This window comes from Chelon labrosus (genome assembly GCF_963514085.1).
Source record: "Chelon labrosus genome assembly, chromosome: 24".
NCBI classification, from domain to species: domain Eukaryota; kingdom Metazoa; phylum Chordata; class Actinopteri; order Mugiliformes; family Mugilidae; genus Chelon; species Chelon labrosus.
In genome coordinates this window covers 3,662,926-3,683,158 of record NC_140357.1, presented here as the reverse complement: position 1 = coordinate 3,683,158, position 20,233 = coordinate 3,662,926, and the positions used below count along the sequence as shown (strand labels likewise).

The 20,233-nt window shown below is 43.9% G+C and overlaps 3 protein-coding genes across 4 annotated transcripts; all 3 read right to left on the bottom strand.

The window, feature by feature from the left end:
• Positions 1 to 1,267: 1,267 nt before the first annotated feature.
• Positions 1,268 to 11,526, bottom strand: LOC311509262 (vascular endothelial growth factor C-like). Of its 2 annotated transcripts, XM_084574388.1 has the most exons (8): positions 10,215 to 11,526; positions 7,297 to 7,558; positions 7,019 to 7,209; positions 6,554 to 6,684; positions 6,341 to 6,444; positions 4,983 to 5,117; positions 4,471 to 4,672; positions 1,268 to 2,689 (listed from the first exon to the last, which is right to left on the bottom strand). In XM_084574388.1, exons 1-8 carry the CDS (start codon positions 10,314 to 10,316, stop codon positions 2,578 to 2,580), a joined length of 1,239 nt encoding a protein of 412 aa, XP_084430514.1. In that variant the 5' UTR covers positions 10,317 to 11,526; the 3' UTR covers positions 1,268 to 2,577. The 2 variants fall into 2 exon arrangements, 1 of the variants encoding a protein (XP_084430514.1); XR_014699811.1 differs by having other exon boundaries at positions 4,983 to 5,115; positions 6,554 to 7,209.
• Positions 11,527 to 12,303: 777 nt separating this feature from the next.
• Positions 12,304 to 16,455, bottom strand: LOC311509263 (stomatin-like protein 2, mitochondrial). Its single transcript, XM_084574389.1, has 10 exons — positions 16,208 to 16,455; positions 15,631 to 15,783; positions 15,444 to 15,543; positions 15,300 to 15,358; positions 15,022 to 15,123; positions 14,798 to 14,932; positions 14,486 to 14,630; positions 14,125 to 14,204; positions 13,911 to 14,039; positions 12,304 to 13,543 (listed from the first exon to the last, which is right to left on the bottom strand). Exons 1-10 carry the CDS (start codon positions 16,247 to 16,249, stop codon positions 13,436 to 13,438), a joined length of 1,053 nt encoding a protein of 350 aa, XP_084430515.1. The 5' UTR covers positions 16,250 to 16,455; the 3' UTR covers positions 12,304 to 13,435.
• A 760-nt stretch (positions 16,456 to 17,215) lies between these two features.
• Positions 17,216 to 18,669, bottom strand: LOC311509264 (trace amine-associated receptor 13c-like). Its single transcript, XM_084574390.1, has one exon. It carries the CDS (start codon positions 18,394 to 18,396, stop codon positions 17,410 to 17,412), a length of 987 nt encoding a protein of 328 aa, XP_084430516.1. The 5' UTR covers positions 18,397 to 18,669; the 3' UTR covers positions 17,216 to 17,409.
• Positions 18,670 to 20,233: the final 1,564 nt, after the last annotated feature.

Below are 20,233 nucleotides of genomic sequence, written 5' to 3'. Positions count from 1 at the left end.
TTCCACCTGAATCAGCATTGTTTGTTGTGGTAGAAAGGAAGGGTAGGGGAGGTGGACCACGTGAGTGAAGTTCCCACCCGCAGGTATGTGTGAAGGAGGAGTGGTAGGTGTCGCAGCCGTAAATCTGAAGAACGCTGCTGCTAGGCAACTACAAGCCGCCCAGGCTAACACTTCAACATGCTAATAAACGCTTAAAGAAATGGCAAATACATAATGAGGGGATGACGCTGTTGGGTATATCAACATTTTTTTTCATACATTAAAAGATTATCAAGAAAACGTAATACTGCTAACCCCGTTTTAAAAAGGAGCTCTAATTACGACATCAAAAGCTCACAAAATGCTTGACGGTAAACTGCAGCCGCAAGTCGTGACAACGCTGCTGCTAAGCAACTGTTTACATGGAGAAGTCACGGAAGCTAACAGCCTAGCAACAGTCAATGGTTAGCAAGCGAACGGCCGTGTAACTTAATGTAGGAAGAGTAAAAAGCACAAAAAAAGATTACGCTGTTTTGAATACCCATATTTCTTCTTACGCATATTATAAAATATTCTAAAAATGTATGTGTATATTTTTTTATAACAAAGGTTCAAGTTCACCGCTTTGTTTGCTAACATTAAAAAAAAAATGGCGGAAGCTAACATTGTTAACATATTGTAGTATAGTCCTACATTGTTTACGACAGACGACATTTGTCGAGCACCGTAAGGTTTACTTTATGGGACTAAATATTATCATCTTAGGAAAAATATTCCCATTTTTATTTTTTTATTTTTTTATTAAGTTACTCTGTCGTTAGCTTGCTAAACTGTTAGCTTCTGAGGCTCCTGCCGAGCAGCGGTGTTCTCCCAACTTCCGGAAATCGTCACCACTTGGACGCGAAAAAGTTTGTTTCCAACAACTTCCCGGGTCTTAACTACAATCTGCCGAGTTCTGTTGAAGCCAGGGTAAGTCTGATAAGACATATTGCATCGATGTGGGCGTTTTGTCGGTGTAATCAGTTAGTGCGAAACAGGTGCTAAGGATTAGCTCACTTGCAGCAATAGCGAATCCTGGGCTGCAAAAGGTGGCATTAAACGACAAAACATCGTGTAAAATAGTTCTCTTAATACTGTAAAAAAAAATTGACAGAGATTTGCGACCTTTCGAAGTCTTGTTTACGGCCTTACTGGTGGCAACACGTGTGTCTTTAAAAGCAGTATTTATTTGTCTCAAGTTTAACATGAGTAAAGTGTTAACGGGCTGCTCTTCTACCGACAAACAGTATCAGTCTGACAAGGCTTTAATCAATGCTTCAGAACTACTTTTAAATAATGAATCACGCTTTCAATTTTTGTACATCGACACAGAAACAAAACACTGCGCTGCATACATCTCCATCATCTTAACAATTAATGGCTTTATGAGACCGTCATTTCACAAACGGGTCTGAACAGCCTGTCAGATTAATGTATTTGCTTTGCAGGCAAAACAGACGATCAAAAACGCAATTCCAAAATGTCCATAATAATTAAATCGGCTTGAGTACAAAGACATGTAAGTAGTTTTGTTCCATAAACAATATTTAGATAGGGTAGTGACTTAAATACAGTATCTTACAACTACACATGATTCCATCTACAAAATAAAATACAATAATTATTAAATATACACAGACGGTATTACTTACAGAGCGAGTTAAATAAGTAGACCCAGAATTTCACCCAAGTAATAGTGTCAGTGACTGGATTCAGCCATGTAATGAGGGAAATCTTCAAAGAGCAGCACTGCAGCGGAGACAAGTAGAAACTGGAGGATATAATAACTGTTGGGAGTGTTTAGGGCCTGGCATTCTGCTGGAGAGAGAGGAGTTTTATTGTAAGGCTAAATAAAGAAGAAAAAAAAAAACCCCATGAAGTTCACTTTCTCCCTCAGTGTAGATTTGTGAAAATGAAACATCAGCCTTAACTAAAAGTGGTAACATAAGGCCCTAACAACATGCAGGGCACGTCACGTTACATGATTTCTGCAGAATGAATCGTCCAGCCTCTCGAATGTCTCGTCCCTCAAGGCGGCCAAAGTGTGAAGTTTATTTATTTGGCTTTTTTTTTAAGAAAAAAAAAAAAAAGTCTACTCTGTTATTATCTTCTTCCACTTTCCATTTCACAGCAGGTTGGATTTCTTGCATGAACATGTTGGAGCCAGGATGAACGCTGGCTTAGAGTCTGATTGGTCCATCCCGCTTCATTGTCATGCTTTTTTGGGCTTTCTCCAGACGTGATTGGCTGTTTCCAGTCAGCGTTGTGTTATTAACAATGGCAAGAAAGGCATGGGTATTTTCAGACAAAAGTCCCGGAGAGTCGAAGCTTTCTGCGCACACAGGTGGGTGTCTGGGCCTCTTTGTTTCGCTGGGAAGCTCTCTGATCCTCCTGTGTCGATTTCAAACTCTTCCAAATGTTGCTTTGTCGTCACCTGACAGCCAGTACGTGTAAATGTGCAGTTCCGCTTCCTGCCCTCTTGTGAGGCCGACTGCCTTGCACCTTTTCAGTCCGAGAGGTCAGTGGGCAGCATCTGCGCTCCTGCTCCCGTTTCAGCCTTTAATTCCACGGAGGCCTCATGTATTTGGGGATGCACTGACAGACTTGGTGGCTGTAGTAGAACTCCGGCTGGCACGGACGTCTGGGCTTCCTGCACGGCAACCTGTAACAGCTAGAGTCGGGAAGGATGGAAGAAAAGATAGGATCAGGAGAATTTGAAAAAGAGCGGAGAAGAAAAGCGGCCGTAGAGGGAATGAAAACGAGGACGGAAAGGCAAGATGTTTGAGAAGGGTGAGGTTTAGAAGAGGGAACAAAAATAGGACAAAGGAGATTATTATCTCTTGGCATACGCACTATTGATTATTCAGATCGCACATCCCTTTTGGATCAACCCTGGTCCAAGTTTTGTTTGTGGGTGCATCAAAAGAGCCTGTGTCTGGAAAAACAAAGAAGCGGGAGGATTCTAGGAAGTCTCCTCTTTAAAAAAAATCACAGTTGGTGTACAGTTTCTCTGCGCGCCACCTCCTGTGACCAGATGTCATATCAAACTATTTTTTTTTTTTTTAAAAAGCAGACAAAACAATGAAAAGAATAATAACTAACCTATGTAGTTGGATTTGATTTAGCTAGCTGTTTTTATGTGTGAACCAAATAGCATTCCCCTCGTCATTTCGTGTGAACTTATGGGAAAATATTTAGCTAATAGCAACAAATCAACTGCTGTTTTAGTGTAAATCTCCACATGGTATGCCCTACTTTATATGTAGCGTACAGTAGAAGGACCAAACCTTCAAACTGTATAAAGCTGGATTTGACTTCGCTGATATAGTTAAAAAACACTCCGGAAATCTCAGTTATTCTGAGGTTCAGTTTGAGAAAATATATTATTTATTTCCTTCTTAAGCTGAGAAAGTTTAGGAGAGGTCACTTATGTGTACGTCCGAGAACTTTCCCACATGTAAGGCCACAATGAGCATAAATCCGTCATGTCAAAGCTCGTGTCCGCTGATATGTTTTCTTAGTGCCTGTCCCTCCGCACGTCTCCGAGCTGCCTGCCGGCCTGCCCCGACGGCCGCTCTGCTCACTGTCATCAAGTTCACCCGGTCTCCCTCTCCGTCTCTCCGCAGGCCTCCCGGGGTCAGAGGGAGGCTGATCCCTCGCATGCTGGCTGTGGGAACCGCGACGCGCGTGCAAAAAAAACGCGCGCAAACGTTTAGGACGTCTGATGTCCATAAAAGGTCGCATGGGAACATGCGAACGGAAGAAAACGGAGGGAGAAAGTTTTCTTTTTGGTGCGTGGAATGCTTGACATGTCCATTGAGAGCTCTTTCTCCCGAAGCTCGAGTTCTCTCTCCTTCCAGGGCTCCCAGGGTGAAGAGTTGTGATGGCACCCTAATGACCCACCATTCATCTGAAGCCCCATGTACAGGAGCAGTTCTCCCACTATAAGCCACTGGTTTGGGTCACTCATCAGAAACAGATGCTCGACAACATTTATTCCACCAATATGAAGCATTGTCTAATTCTTGTTACATCACCTCTATGCCAATGACGTGTTTAATGCGCTCCAAATCTCTGTGTGTGTGTTCTGGTCCGCACACGTTAGACCTTTACGTAACGTTGCTGGAATGCTGTGCTACAAAACCACAGGTTTACGTCAGGATGGGGATTTTTAAGTTTTAATTTTATGCTACTGTGGAAGTAGGAAAAGAGGAACTAAAAGCTACAGTTAATTGTTTTCAGTGCACGCATGGATACCAGACCTTGAGCAAGTGCCACAACTGGCTGCGAAATATTTTGTAATTACAAGATTGATGATTTACCCTGTACAGAAAATCTGATTTAAGTTTCTTTTACCTTTAGTAACAGTAGACAGTCTATCTTTGCTTCTAGGGTAGGATATGATAACTTCAAACCACAGCCAGTGAGCCTTGCCCTTCTTGTAGGCCTTACCTGCACGTGCTGGAGTTGAACCTCTTTCCCTGGCGCAGGCACGACTGAGGGCTCTCCCTGCACTGACACAGGCAGGTGTCGGGATTCAGGGGCTGATTCCCGGGACAGTCGGCGGCACACACGCAGCCGCACAGCTCGTCGTCCCACCGCTGGCCGGCAGGGCACAACTTCCCCTCGCCTTGGCCTTCGCACTGGCACTCACCTGGGAGAAGAGAAGATCAAAATCGAGGAGGAAAGGAGGGTGAGGTGAAATTATGAATTAAAACTGATATTGCATTTCGCCCTCTTCTCTGCAGTGCTGTGCTAAATATTTGATTGTCATGTTCCTACTTGTTAGATCCTTGCAAGAAGCACTGCTTCCCAAAACTCCCCTCTGTCTGTTTATTTTTCCCACTTGCTCAGTCATTTCAGATTGACTGCCCTTTAGGCGTATTTACAGTAAACCAGAACCTATTGCTCCCTGGTGTTCCCTCCCAATTATATTTATGTTATATAACCAAAACTCTCCTTACAGGTGTTGTGGTCCAGTTTCCAGCCTGGATCACAGCTGGCTTCCGTGAGTCCATTTTGACAGATGCACTCGCAAGTGGACTCTTCCAGAACCCTGTTGGGCCCACAGAGAGCCAGCAGGCCCGAGTCCAGCGCCTCTGGAAAACACATGGGAAGAAGAGGCAAATGGTATTGACTTGTTTTTTTTCCCCCCATTTTTATGAAATATTGTACACCACGTTCGTGGTCCAAATGACTTCGCTGATTGTATCCTCTGGTGATCCACAACCTCTCACTGGTTGTGGGAGGAACACAGGTTGTACAGTGCAGCCAGATTTTGTTGTGCTGTTCCGCGGATGCCAGTAAGGCAAGCAGCTACAGCAGCTGTGGTCGAAGTTGCAGCAAGGCTGGCATTTTGTTTTCTTTTTTTTTTTTTTTTAGGTTGTCAGCTGAGGTTGTTGCATACCAGTGGTAAATCCGAAGAAGGGAATATATTTTGCTTTAGGTGGCTTGGGAAAAGTTAAGTTTTGAATAATGGCTTTGCGTTTGTGAGGATTCAGACTTTTTTTTTCCGCTTGCTATATGAATATACACGTAAAACGCCACCGGCACTTTAATCTACGCCTGTTATATTTGAATAAACATTGCTTCCGGGAGATTTGTTTCATTTGCCGCCCAGGTGTCATCATCATTGTTTATATGGCAGCCCTAAAACCTGCTCAGTGGGTTTTTCTGTGTGACTTTGCATTCTGGTTCAGAGCGACTTAGAAGGCGCATTTCCTTCAGTGAGATGATCTCTGTGGCCACTTACAACATGTTGAGGGAGTATTTGTGCACGCAGCGCTGCAGGAGGCATCGCACTGCGCCAGAGCCTTCCACTTCCTTTAGTGAAATCATCTGCTGTTGTGTTTGTTTGAGGGTTTAAAGTTTCCACTCGTCCTACTGCAGTGTTCTACCCATGAGGTAAATCCTGTTTTTTATTTTTTTTGGTAATGATGCTTTATATCCGAGGCACCAAGCCAGCGGTTGGATGTTGGCCTGCGTCGAGCTGCGGCCCTAGCTTTTGCGGTGTCCGGCTCCGTCGTCACTAGCCGGACCCCTGTTGGCGTCGGTATGCTAAATATGTTGAATCATCGGCGGAGCAAGTCAGTGAGCGAGATCTCTGTGATTGGCTGTCCTGCTGAGCGAACCGTTATACAAGAAGAGAAATGCGTGCCTCTTGTTTAACAGCCCGGCCACAAGTTTATTTCTAGGCATATATCACTTGCTATCACAGCAATAACAATAGTCAGATTCGTCTTGGTCTGGATCCCCAGCTTGAGTAGCGCTGACTGTCAGCTGAAACTGACGCGCTAATTCAACCAACATGACTCCAACTTACCCGTTTCTCTCTCCGAGTAGTTTATCGTGTCTGCAGAGACGCACACGCAGTTCACCGGATCCCATAAAGAGCCCGAAGCGCAGGGAATATCGGGCGGGGAGCACCTACACACACACACACACACACACACACACGCAACCGCATGAATACAGGAGCAGCAGACGCATGAATATTTGTACACGTACTCATTCATGACTCCTCATTCCAACTCACAGGTGATCTGTCGCTGCTCGTCTTATGATGGAGTGGAGCGGCCGCTTGGAGAGGCATTCGCACGAAGTGTGGTTGATGAAGGTCACCATGACGACGGAGCGGTCCATCCTGGGCGGGGACAGTTCCATCAGCTGGCAGCGAGGGGAGACGAAGGTTAGGGAACATTCGTTGTAGTTCTTTTTCTGCTGCTCTCATTGTTTCCTGTGATGTGTCGGGGGGTTGACGTAATCGTTTAAAGGTTGTGCAACTGTGCGTGACTGTGTGTACTGTATTGACTTGATGTCCAGCCGCAGCCAAAGGCTGTCCCACTGGAGTATGGGCGGGTTGTGATACACATGAGCTAGTTACAAAACAAGCCAGATTGGTTTCTGTCCACTTTCTCGAGGCGGTATTAGGTGTATGAGCTGAACATACCAGCACAATCATGTAATCCAAGCGCTTAAACAATCCAGCTATGTTACTTACGGTCTTGTTGACAAGTGTGTGACTTGTGTTCGTGCAGTAAAAAGCCTCATTGGTGCAGCATCCACCACAGCGGTGCAGCGCCACACAGCGAGGGAGGTAGAATTTACTCGTAGAGTCGGGGTATTCTTTGGCGACCTCGATGCAGACCTCTCTGGGCTGGCACGAGGTTCGCTGGATCTCCTCCAGGATGACTAAAAACATGACAGATCGAGTGACTGGATTGTGTTTGCTGACGCTCCGAAGCGCAATAAATACTTGAGGAGCGTCTTGGCGCTTACCTTCCAAAGTCCCGTCGACTTTGTAAAGAGCCTCCTCCCTCGGGAGACCCCAGAAGTCGTCTTTGTTAGAGTGGACTAAAGGGCTCGCCGAGGATGCGGAGAATGACGAGGACGAGGGGTAAGAAGAGGAAGCAGATGCGTGCCATGATTTCTTCCTCATGCAGTGCTGAATCAGATTGTATTCGGGGTACAGAAGCTGCAGCAGCTCATCGACGCTCCTTATGGTCTCCAAGCTGGGCTGGTCGTCTGACTGCGCCGGAGCCTGCGAGATGAAACCGCGAAAGAATGGGGAAAAACAGGAATTGGAGACGCTTGTTTTTGGTTATATAACACTTAAAACAAGCGCGCATTTTCTGTTGTTTTTTGGGAAAACTATTAGTTACGACAGAATTTACGGTGTCTGCTTTACAGGTTGGTGCTGGATGAGCAGGGAATGCCTCAGCTACCAATGTGTTGCAACATGTTGGCTACTGTTGGTTATTAAGAGTGCACGTGTCCTCTCTTCACCTGTTCATTGTTGAAATTGAGTACACATGGAATCAGCAAAATTTTCTTTACGCCTCTGTGCTTTTTTTTTTTTTTTTTTTTTTGCTCCCTGTCATACAAGCTCGAATCTGTGAAACTTCACCTCAAGCGAAATGAGAGACTATCTGATCTCCCCCTGCTGTACTGCCCTTGAGCAAGACGCTGTAACCAGACCTCGTTTAGACAAGTGAAACTACACAATTCCAGCCTCTTATGTTAGAGCTCCTGAGGAGTCCTTTAATGCAGCATTCGGCTTGCTCAAATGGCCCAAACAGGCTGTCAGCTCACTCACAATATTAGTATGGTGGACCAGGTTCGTACAGGAAATCTCAGTTTATAGTAGATATCGTTCTATAAACCATTACTGCCGTGAGTCATCTCAATAATGATTTCTTTTTTCGCCGTCATGATAGATGACTCCGTTCTGCTCCATAGTGATGCGGTAGTTGACAGATAAGAGGTTAATTGTGTAACAGGCTGGCTAATAGAGGCCGCCGTATCCTCTGCGGGTTACTAAATGTTAGCTGGGAGTTGTTATCGTTGTCGGAGTGTCGCGTATTAATTCTTGCTCCGGGGAGTGAGAGTGGTTGTTTCGTTTCCCAGCGTGAGAAGGATCAGGCTGGCACTGCTGGCATGAGCTAAACAGAAACCAGATCTCTGCGCAGTTATCGCTCGTTTCATTTATCTCTTTCTGTCCGCCTCCCCCCTCTCTCTCTCTCTCTCTCCCTTTCTGTTTCCGTCCATCCATCTCATCTGTATCAGCATACTTTTCTGTCACTATTTACCTCCACATCTGGTTTGCATCACGTAGCTGTTTATAAACAGCCATCCAAACTCTTTAATTCACTATAACATTTATATTTAGTCTGTTAATAAGCTAATGATGGCGTACTGACGTGCTAACCACGAATGCAAATGTGCTCAAGGGTTATCCTTTGGGGACCATGATTCAAAAGAAAAAGGGACACTTCAGTCCAACCGAGTGACCAGTTTGCCACTCCTGGAGCCACAGTTGGGCTGGTGTGACTTTTGTTTTGACTGTAAATAGTTTTCAGGTGGCAGCCATATTGGACATTCACCATTGATAAAAGAAAAACTACTATCATCAGAAATGAGAATAAGTTGGTTCAGTTTGTTTTCATGTTGTTATGTGATCTTATGATCTTATGAGGTCACTGCTAAGGGACTGACCGTGAGCTCAGTGCTCTGGGGTGTGTCCGACATCAAATACATCTGGCACATTTACACACACCCTTGCATTTGCCTGTTTTCTATTATAAATATAACTTGTCTGAATCAAACACAAAATATGTGACTGGAATCCAGTCATTCATTCATTTCCAGGAGCTTAAGATCTTCGCCCATAACCAGAGAGGGTACACATTCCTTCTAAGAAACCGATGCAATTATTTTAAAGTTTCTAAATCAAAGAATCACCATGAGTCACTGTGGTCAAGAACTTGTATGTAGACTTGGCTTCCAAACAAGGATGTCCAAATTTTAAAGGAGATGTACGTTGAACACGAGTTGTTTCCTTGTTGGCTCATAACCACCATTCCGGTTTCGACCATGCCAACTGACGTCTTTTACACAGAATCATGATTCGGCTGTTTCTAAATTGCGTCACGGAAACAAGTTCTCACCCTAAAGCATGGAACTTCTTGGCTGTTATTTAAAAGAAATATCCTTGTTTGATGGCGCTGTTTGATGACTATACTATTCAGCTAAATAAGCTGCTTTTGTAAGTTTCGGTGCCTTGCGTTGGATCATAGGCTGTTTAAGGCTTCAGGTATCCCACAAGGATCAGTTCTGGGTCCACTGACGTTTAGGCATAAATAGTACTCATGGTCCACCTGAATATTTTTATACCCATTTTTATGCTGATAACACCCGCTGATATTCCATCAGTTAGATTAAACTTTGCTTCTGGCCTTTTGTTATTTGTTATTCATTAAGAAAGATTACTCTCCGAAAATAGAAAATGTCTGCATCTCGCTCAGTATGCGATCTGCTGCATGTCATGTTGATATCCTGTCATTAATGAGGTCAGGTGCACAACCGAAGCTCTTCATCATAGAAGAGTTTATTTTTAAAAGTCCGGGTTTGTGTGTGGCAACGGCTCCGGTTTTGATTGCGTTGTAATGCGTTGCGGTTGTATAAGAGATCTTGAACTTAATGAGAATTCCTGTTGAAAATAAATCTCTATTAGTTGGCTTGAGCACACAGCAATTATTGTACATGTTATAATACCATGTAAGGAAATAAAGTTTCTTCACTTATTCATTCCTTTAATGTTTCACATCTATTGACAAAATTGCCAGGCACTAGATGTGAGGGAACCTTTTCAATAGGTCCTTTTTATAAAAGAAAAATAGTGAAATGAAATGATTTACCTCTGTGCCCATGTCTCCAGTTTGGTAATAGTCTGTATAGTCTTGTCCTGAGCACAAATTGCTGATATTAAGAATCCATAACAGCACAGCTGGTATCCACATAGTGAGGAGATGGAGGGGAGAAGGAGGAGGAGGAGAGGAGATATCAGGATGAAGGAGGTGGAAATTGGTGAATTCAAAGCTTCATGCAAAAGACAGGAAGGAGGAGAGGAAGGTGAAGGAGTCTGGGAGGAGAAGGAGATATCACAGATCTGGCAGGTATCGCTTTGCTCCTCTCTTCATTCTATCCCGGGACGAAGTTGCTCTTCCTGCGCAGGTTGTTGGAATCCGGGAAGTCGGCTGAATAAATCATGATGAGGAAATCCTCTCCTCTCGCTCGTGTCAAGCACTTCTTCTTTTCTCGTCAGAGGACGTCTCTCCTCTCGTCTTTCTGCTCTTCCATTCCTGCTGTTGCTTTGATAATGATGTGTCTCTGGTTGAGTTTTGTCTTCCCTTCGTGTTCCCCCTGGCCTTCGGCTCGAATAAATCCTCAGTCTCTCGCTGATTTTTCCCGTTTATTTTCTCCCCAGCCTTGGTTGTCCTCGTCAACCTCTCCCCCCCTCGCCCTTCACACTTGTGCACTTCCCCGCGTTCTTTATCTGTGTTTTTCTTTCCCTTCACACAACAGCTGTGCTCTTCACTCTCTCCTTGCGCTCAGATTATTGCTCCCTCTTTATCTGTCTCCTGTTTCTTCCTCAGAAACCTTCAGGGCAAATCTCTCTCTCCCTCTCTCTCTCTCTCTCTGCTTTTTTTTTTTTTTTTTTTTTTTTCCCGCTTTCTAAATCTGTCACAACTTTTCTGTCAGGCTGTCTGATCCGTAGCTACTTAGAAACGCATCAAAGAGAGAGAAAAAAAAAGTTGAAGGGGCTTATTTCAAATCCTGTTCCCAAATAGAGTTTAAAGAAAAAAAAAAGGCAGGAGCTCTTGGTATTAAGTTCTTGTCCAAACAGAGTGAAAGTGCGTCCTGCTTGTAGACGTCCTGGTGGAGTGAATGAGGGAAAAAATACAAGAATGGAAAGCTTGTATCTTGTGGGCGGAGTGAAGGATCTAAGATGTTTCATGCGTTACAGCTGATTATACTCCCAGAAATTGCAGGCCAGGCACCGTCTCCAGCCTTGGCACTGGCTTACTTTCTCTTAACGCGTACCATCTTCCTCTCTTTTCTTGCATGATTTCAATTCGGGGTATTTTTTGCCCGGGTCTTCCCAAGAAAAGACTCGAAACGGGTTAAACCGTCAGTCATACGATCGGATTATCCTCCCACGTCTCCTTATCACCTCTCCCGCTCTCACACATTTGTTATCTTGACGTCCGTGTCATTCCGTCTCTGTAACAGGAGCAGCTGCTGCTGAAAAATGTGTGTTCGGTTGCAGCCAGTGGTGATGAATGCGACTGCGGTTCTGCGCCGTTCTTTTTTTTTTTTTTTTTTTATATGAGCTGCTAATACCTTTTGCTCGTCCTCTGCTTTATGTCAGCTCGCCCCAATCCCTGCTGATGTCTCCTCCATAATTTCATATTTCATTAAAACAGCATGTGTGTGAGAGAGAGAGAGAGAGAGAGGCAGAAATGAAGCCACAAAATTGCTCCCCCTCTCACTTTTTTCCCCTGCTTTTGTCCATTGAAGGTCCTAAAAAAGACAAACTTTACATACCTCCTTAACTATACTGCCCTTAGGCTGTGGGCATGTGTGTCACGGAGGAGGAGGAGGAGGAGGAGGAGGAGGAGGAGGGGAGCAGCAGCTTACATCTTTGTCTAAATTATAAAATCTTTTTTTATCCTCTCCCCGAGCAAACGCAGTTACCGACAAAACCGTAAAACAAATTACGGGGAAGACGGACGGAAGGGGAGAAGACGAGGCAGAGGAGGCCGAAGAGGAGGGTGAGAAAGAGGTGTGTCTGGGAAACGCTTGAATGAGAAAACATCCGATTTTTGGGCTAGTCGCTGCCAGTCTCTGAAGGATTAAAGACGCACGCACATGCACGAACACGGTGGCAAGTGGCTGCTTGCAGTGCGCTTTATGTGTCGAAATCCGCACGACCAAATTCCACATTCCAGTCATTGCTTTCTCCATTTCATCATGTGAGCTCGGGGATGAGACGGAGGGACGTTCGTCTTTGTGAAACGAGGGGCTTTATCTCGGTCAGAGCAGTTCTGCGCGACGGACGGCGCTTGCAGACGTTTGTGTTGTCTGGTAATGAGAGAGGAGGATTAGCCGTTTCCTTGGAGGCTTGAAGGAAGAACTTTCATGAGAAAATATTGATTTAGCGCAATCTTTTCAATGCCTGGCAACAAACCAAAAAGAGGAGAAAAAAAAAAAAGCTCAACCGTTAGATATAGCATGAGAATGGAGGAGACATCTATACTTTATAATCTAGGTTTAATCTTACTGTAAAGCTAAATAAACCGCTGCTGATAAGAGTTAGTTTTGATTTGTGTCAGCTTTACTGAAAAAACAAAGCCATAAACTCACACCTCAGGTATGCAATAACTCTTAGATGCATTACAATAATACTTTAAAAATAAAACTGTCCAAAAGGTCACTAAAACAGCCGAAGCAATTCCATGAAATAGTACTAACAGAAACCCGAAATGTGACAAGCTAGTGGAGCTAGGATCGAGGTGAAGATGTTCAACCACGATAGCTGCTGCTCTTCTTGGAAGTCACACTTTTGTACATGGAATAGCTGCCGAGCCTGTCTGGACAGATGAAAATCAAATGAACCTAGCTGGGAAGTTTCCGTACGGCTCAAGTATTTGCGGCAAAGCCACAGCAGAGATCCGCATGATCCTCAGCAGAGAAGAAGATAAAAGAGAACTCTGTGTTAAAATCACTTCCTGAAAAAATCAATTTCAACCACTTAAATAACAAGCATGAACCTGACATTTACAGAGCAAAAATTTTATTTCTTAGTGGTCATAGACTCTCTGTCGAGCAGCAAGTGTCCGTATCACGGTTACAATTCACACTGGACAAGTTCAACACCTGACCAACAAAAGTAACACTTTTTAAGTCGCAGTTTCTCTTTGCCCCGCTGTCCTTGCTTGGTAATGATCTCGGTTTAGCAAGTGTCGCTGGTCTCTTTGGACATCCTGTCCTCAGCGGTGCGCCAGACAGTAAAGGCGTCCAAACAGCAGAGTCATTGTACTCTGTAACTGTGGAAGAGTGCTTCCTCTCTTTTCAGCTACTGAGCTGAATGGACTGAAGACTCTTCAATTGGCTCCTCTGTCCGGGCGCGTACGTTCTCAGCTTTTAGCCTCGGTTTGGATAGAGTGCTGTAAATGGTCATGGCCTGAGGGCAGAAGAACAGGAAGCGTTACCACCATGCAGCAGGAAGTTATAATTCATGCATTTTTAATAGTTTGTTTTACCCAGAGATGACTGAGATAACCTTAATGTAGAGTGAAACAGTGTGCAATCTACAGATGAAGAATCCAAGACAATAAGAAGTTGAATGTAGAAATATAATTCAGTTTGTGCTGCTATAAATCGTTGGAGGGGTCCATTACACATGAAGCTGCAAACAGAAGACACTTGGCTTAGGTAAAGACTGAAAATAGGAGGAAACAGCTCGCCTGGCGCTACTGGACAATAACAGAATCGACCCACCAGGAGATCAAAACCTCCTTTCATTTTGTCTTATTTAAAAGTCAGGATACCTGCGAAACCATTGTGCTGACGTCCCCGGTGCTCGAGGGTAGGAGGACGGTGTTGGACTCTTTGGCGAGTTTGGAGAAAGCGGAGACGTACTGTTCGGCAACACTCAGCGAGGCTGCCGCGTTTCCGTTCTGCCGAGAACACAAACCACTAATTTCCACCTCACACAAACTTTCACGATGGTTTCTAATCCTGAAATAAAACGTGACGTCGTACCTGTTCAGCCAAAGCCTCTGACAGCAGACGGATGGCCTCAGATTTGGCTTCTGCTTTGGCCAAGACGGCTTGGGCCTCACCTACAGAAAACATTTGTTTTAGATTGCAGGCTTCAGCGTTCTCTCATTTTTAATGTAAGTGACCATTTGTGTCATGTCTGAGCTCCTTGTGTTCCAGTGTTGTAACACCACACAACTGGCACGTAATTAAATGCTTTGTGGATTCAGTGTAATGACGGCTTAAGTCCCAAGTTAGCAAAACCTTCAATTACATCACATGATCACATGATTCACGCACGTAACCCAGTTCGCGGAAAACTCCCAGTTGTCCCTTTAAGTCAGACGTGAAACGCAAAACCCACCAGCCGCTCTGTTGATCTGCTCGGCCTTTTCGCCCTCCGAGGCGAGGATCTGCGATCGCTTGCGACCCTCTGCGACGTTGATGGCCGCCTCGCGCGTCCCCTCAGACTCCAGCACCGTGGCCCTCTTCTTGCGCTCCGCCTCCACCTACACAGGACGCACAAAGACAAAATAATATCCTCCAAGGGAACAGAGTAATCCTAAAATCACCCGGTGGTTAGGTGCAACAGCATCACTTGTCATTAGTTGTCTCATCCTCATGTGCATCCAAGTTCTTAAAGTGTTAACGCGACTGTGAAATGACCTTGTGTTACCTGCATCTGCATAGACTCTTTAACACGAGGCGGAACTTGTATGTCTTTGATTTCATAACGCAGGCAGCGGATCCCCCACTCGTCTGACGCCTGGTTGATGTGCTCAACGATGTTGAAGTTAAGAGACTCCCTTTCCTTGAAGACCAAAGAGGCAGCAGGTTTAAGGTACTTACCTTTAATGTTATATAATGCAATGCACTTTGAGTGGTGCAGACGTTTCCTACCCTGAACACTTTATCCAGCGTGAGTTTGCCCAGTTCTGAACGCATTGTGGTTTGTGCAAGCTGAGTCACTGCATATTCTGGATCTTCTACACCATAACTAGCCTGAGAAGACAAAAAGCGATGAGGCTCAGTGAGGTGGCTTCGTGACAAAGGCGACCAGCTGATGCCACCTGCTGGCTAAAACACGACACTGCACTTAAATGATTCTGACCAGAGATTCAGAACAATGTTTTACCAACATTTACTGAAAACAGAATGAATAAAAATCCTTGACATACCTTAAAAGGATCTAGGATTCTCAAAAACAGGACTCCATCAATCTCCAGCGTCACATTATCTGCAAGAACGTAAACAAACACCTGCTCATACAGCTATAATCATCCATTAAAGCAATAATAAACACACACATTCGTAGCATTTACCGAGGGATACGGCCGACTGTTCGGGGATGTCAATAACGATCTCTTTAAGGCTTTGCACGTAGCGTATTCGGTCAAGTATGGGGATGAGGAAGTTCAGGCCCTGTGAGCGCAGACAAAAAGAGTGGACATTTATATATAAATATGACGGGCTTGGTGTTGCTGAAGGATGGCCTCAAATAGGAAATACCGGCTCTAAAATGCGGTGGAAGCGCCCCATCCTCTCGACCACCCAGGCCTCTTGCTGTGGCACAAACAGGACGGCGGTGTTCACAGGTAAGCGAGAAGCCCATCGCCGCTGGGCCGGGGTCACCCACAATCTGGGGACTGTCCGCTGGGTGTTCTGCAGAGGGGGGACACACACACAGTGATGCACAAATCAGTTCATGTACCCCGGTTAGTGAATTCTCTTAAAACATATTCAGGTGTAAGATATGAGCTCATTATAACACACAAGTAAGTGATGCATGTTAATACTGTCACACCTGGACCCTCTTGATTACAATGATGAATGGCCAATATGACAGGAGCAGCTACTGTTAGCAATCTACTCTTACTCTACTGATAACACTAATATCTTATATAGCTTACTGATATACTACATACGGATATAAATGCAGATATAGAGGAGAATAAAATGCTGCTTCAGCAAAACTGCCTATTAAATACTTTACCGGCTAAAGCAAGCTAGCAACTTAGCAAGCTAGTTATGCTCTTTCAGCTAGCACAGAAAGACTGTATCACTACTTAGTAAACAGAGTCTTTACCTTAAAAACGGCCCCACCGGCCCGACACATTGTCCGCAGCATATTTTAAATAATTGTAAATCAAATGTTAATATTAAACAGAAATGTGGGGGCGTCTGAAGCAGTGGCTCAGGGTCATGTTTAGCTGCTGAGCTAGCCCCAACAGCGGTAGCTATCAGACATTAGTAATGCAACACTTCCCCCTGCTGGCGCGGATGACGATACTGCACATTCACAAACTGTACAAAGCACCAAATTGCTGTTATGTCTATTATAGTGTGAAAGTAAATAAACATGCTTTTTAAATTATGAATAGAAAGTATTAAGGAGCAATTTAATCACTCAGTAAAATAGATTACATTTCTACTTGCCTGTTAAAAGACTCCTTAATGTGTGCAGATTTATGAATTTGTACAGATCCAGTAAACAGGCCTTGTTAACCTTAATAATTATTAATATTATCAATATGCACTGAAAATTGCTTTCAAAATATTATTGCGTGCACAGCTTAGGGTTATTATTGTCAAATACATATATCAGTTCAATTACAGTTCTTTACTATACTATCATAAAGTAATACCACCAATACTGTCTCTTATTGGTAAATCAGTGGAAGAAAAACTTGAAAGTACCATTTTTTTAAGTACATTTGACTTTATTATTCTCACACAGTCTGTTTTAAAATTAAAATAACAATTAAAATCTTTAAAGACGAGAAATGAAGAGACAGAGTTTAACAATATCACAGCCTAAAAAGAGGAGTAGATACAGCCTTAACAAGAGCCATTATAATCAAACCCAAGATATTAAATGTTTTATAGATATTATACTGGAAGAAAAATGGTGAAACATAAAAAGTAGCAATGTTGATAAGGCTTCTGTTGTGCAAAAATCTCATTAGTTACACATGAGTGGTAGGTAAATTATTTATAAAGCAGTAGTAATATACAGTATGGTACATAGATGAACTTCTGTGCTGTTTTTAATGCGTAATAATGCATTAATACAAGCTGAAGATACTCACACATATGTTGCATATATTTGCTTTTTGTGTGTTGTTGATGCTTGTGAACTAAAAGCAACACAAATGTACATTGCAAAACACAAGTGCAGTGACATTGTCAAACATTTTCAGCTGAACTCACCGTTGAATACACAACACTTCTGTCCAAACAGCACATACATGCGTCGTTAAAACAGAAAAAAATCAAACCCAGCCCTGTTTACAGGATCTTGGCCTCCCGTGAGTGAGGCTGCAGTATTCTGAGGGTGAAGATTAATTTGATGGCTTTTCTAAACCAGGGATAGAACAGAGCATAAATTAAAGGATTAACACAGGAGTTTGTCAGCATGATCCAAGACAACACAGCAAAGTACGACAAGCTGTTTGAGGTGTCTGCGCCTGCGAAGGAAGGGTAGTAATACGGGCAGAAGCACATTAGAAACACAGCTATCACAAACCCAAGAGTCCTGGCTGCTTTTCTTTCAGATTTTTTAGCAGTTGGAGGTGTTCTCGCAGTGGTAGCTACCACCTGCATACGAATGACACGGATCTGAGACACAGCAACAAGAAACACCCTAATGTAAAGAATGACCATGACAGTGCAGGGACCGACAAAGGTGATGAAGAGGTCAACAGTTCCTGAGATATGGCTGATGACCACCACACACTCACCGTGACAGGAGTTGAACCTATCTGGCTGCCCTAAGTGGTGCATTAGAATCAGCCCATTGTAGGTGATTGAACAGATCCAACTGACACCAATAAATATTTTAACTCTGTTCAGGGTCATCTTAGAGGAATACAGCAGCGGGTCACAGATAGCAACATAGCGGTCTATAGATATGAGCACCATGTTTCCTAAAGAGGCAGAGAGAAGGCAGTAAGAAATATAAGGCGTCACGGCACACATCAGCCTCCCCAGCAGCCAGCACGTCTCCATGTAGCGCAGGCCCTCGACGGGCATCACCAGCAGCCCCACCACCAGGTCAGACACGGCCAGGGACAGGAGCAGGGCGTTGGTCGGGGTGTGGAGCTGCCTGAAATGAGAGATGGAGATGACGACGAGGAGGTTGAGCATCACGGTGAGCGCCGAGATGAAGGCCAGCAGGGCGTAGAGGAGAGCGGTCTCAGAGCGGGGTTGCAGCAGCCTCCTGCAGGAGGAGTTGCGGTTAGGGAAGCAGAGGGGAGAAGCTCCAGTGTCGTCCATCAAGGAGGAGGTGCAGAGAACACCGACCTGACTTCAGACAATTCATTTATTTATCATCTTCAGACATCCCTCCCATCTCTCCAAACGCCTGATGACTGATGCAAGAAGTTGCATCAGTCGTCATTTACTTCATCAATAGTAAATTCTCTTCTGTTTACAAGTAGTAGTACTTTATTTATGATTAATTTAACGCAGCGAAATTCAGTCTCTGGGTTTATCCTGTAAATCCACTCAAGACTCACAGTGACATTGTTGCAGGTTAAATACATGAATGAATACATCTAAACAGATGCAGATAAAAATACTAAATATAAATAATCAACGTGTTAAAGTATCAACATAATGTAGAGCAAAAAAAGTTGCGGATGAGCAGTGCAGAGCAGAGCTGTTGTATTTTTGTTTTTTCCACCAAGACACATAGTTACCACTTAACGTATGGTCACAACAAACCAACACAACAAAACTACGAGCAACTAAAGCCAACCTTGACACTGCCTGTGTCTGGGCCTGAGCGCAGCGCAACGACTACGTCCAGTGTCCAGTTGGCTAATACATTCTGCACTTGCGCGAAAAGAAATAACCCTTCATACCAGCAGGTGGCAGTAGTCTGTATTCGTGATTCAAAAGTAGAAACCAGAAGAGTAGCTTTTAGCTGGGAGGCAAGGAAGAGCTGCAAACCGTTGCTGTCCTCTCCTGAATCATGCTGACCAGCTGCTCTACAGTTTATGAGTTCTAGATGATCACGTGGTATCAGTATTTCTGCGTTTAAATGTTCACATTAGACAGATTGTTTTTATTTACTTTCCGCACTTCTGTTTGTTTTCTCATGCACTTGTTCTCTAAGCTTATCAGCCGACCAGATATCTCTCCCACTGTGTCGTTCCGACGCAGATTCAACGTGCTGAAATGACTGAAAAGCTGGTGACAGGGGTCCTGTCGTGCCAGTAGGTTAGGACAGTAGTTTTCAAAGTGGGGGCTGTGGCCCCCTGGGGGCCGCCAGGGGGCGCTGGGGGGGCCTCAGACAATTGGAGGGAAGATAAGAAAAAAAATTTGAAAAATGAAAAAAAATATAATTTCTTTTTAGCCATTGTTATAAAATATAATCTAATTATTTTATTAATCATTATTATAAAATATAATCCAATTATTTTTAAACCACTATCATAAAACATAATTATTAATAATATATCATGTCTAAATGTTATTTGCCATGCTCATCTTTCTGATTCTCTGCCAGTCAAAATATTCTTCATGACCTCATAATCTGTGTAGACCTGGCAGTTTGTGCCATTTATCAAGCTGCTTTACTCCTCAAGCTAGCGTGTAGCTAGCACAAAATGGACAGGTTTTTGACAAGAAAGAGAACGAAGGAACAGACCAACAGCCCTGTTGTGGAGGATACTGCTGCAAAAAAACCTAAGAACTCCTGGCCAACTAAAATCAGAAAATATGAGGCAGCACTTATGCTAAACAAATGTAATAGTTATTGAATAGTGAATAAAAGTAAGAAAGAACATTATAAAAGATGACGTTTCTTTACATTTTTGTAGCATTGTCTGTAAGTTTGCAAATGGGGTCCCAGGCCAGAAGCTAATGCTGTTTGGGGGGCCTTGGCATGGAAAAGTTTGGGAACCCCTGGGTTAGGACACACCACAAAAACTCGGGCCACTGATGCTACCTAATGGCCCGACAACAGAGAAAGGCCGCCGTCGGTTTGCGGTTTGGTGTGTTATAGCCCTTACAATTCTTTCACGGACCTTTATAATGACATTTTGGGTTATCATCAGGTCTACAAGCTATCTCTATGAGTGGCTCATAAAAATAGCAAATCATTTGC

Bases quoted from the DNA above. Each gene is read 5' to 3' on its own strand.
- LOC311509262 (XM_084574388.1), bottom strand. From the start codon at position 10,316: ATGTGGATACCAGCTGTGCTGTTATGGATTCTTAATATCAGCAATTTG. The intron at 7,210-7,296 runs GTAAGCGCCAAG...TCATGTTTTTAG, and splicing joins AGTCGACGGGACTTTGGAAG to TCATCCTGGAGGAGATCCAG. The intron at 6,445-6,553 runs GTGAGTTGGAAT...GTGTGTGTGTAG, and splicing joins CGAGCAGCGACAGATCACCT to GTGCTCCCCGCCCGATATTC.
- LOC311509263 (XM_084574389.1), bottom strand. From the start codon at position 16,249: ATGCTGCGGACAATGTGTCGGGCCGGTGGGGCCGTTTTTAAG. The intron at 15,544-15,630 runs GTATTTCCTATT...CTGCGCTCACAG, and splicing joins TCCACCGCATTTTAGAGCCG to GGCCTGAACTTCCTCATCCC. The intron at 14,040-14,124 runs GTACGACGTCAC...TGTTCTCGGCAG, and splicing joins CAGAGGCTTTGGCTGAACAG to AACGGAAACGCGGCAGCCTC.
- LOC311509264 (XM_084574390.1), bottom strand. From the start codon at position 18,396: ATGGACGACACTGGAGCTTCTCCCCTCTGCTTCCCTAACCGCAACTCC.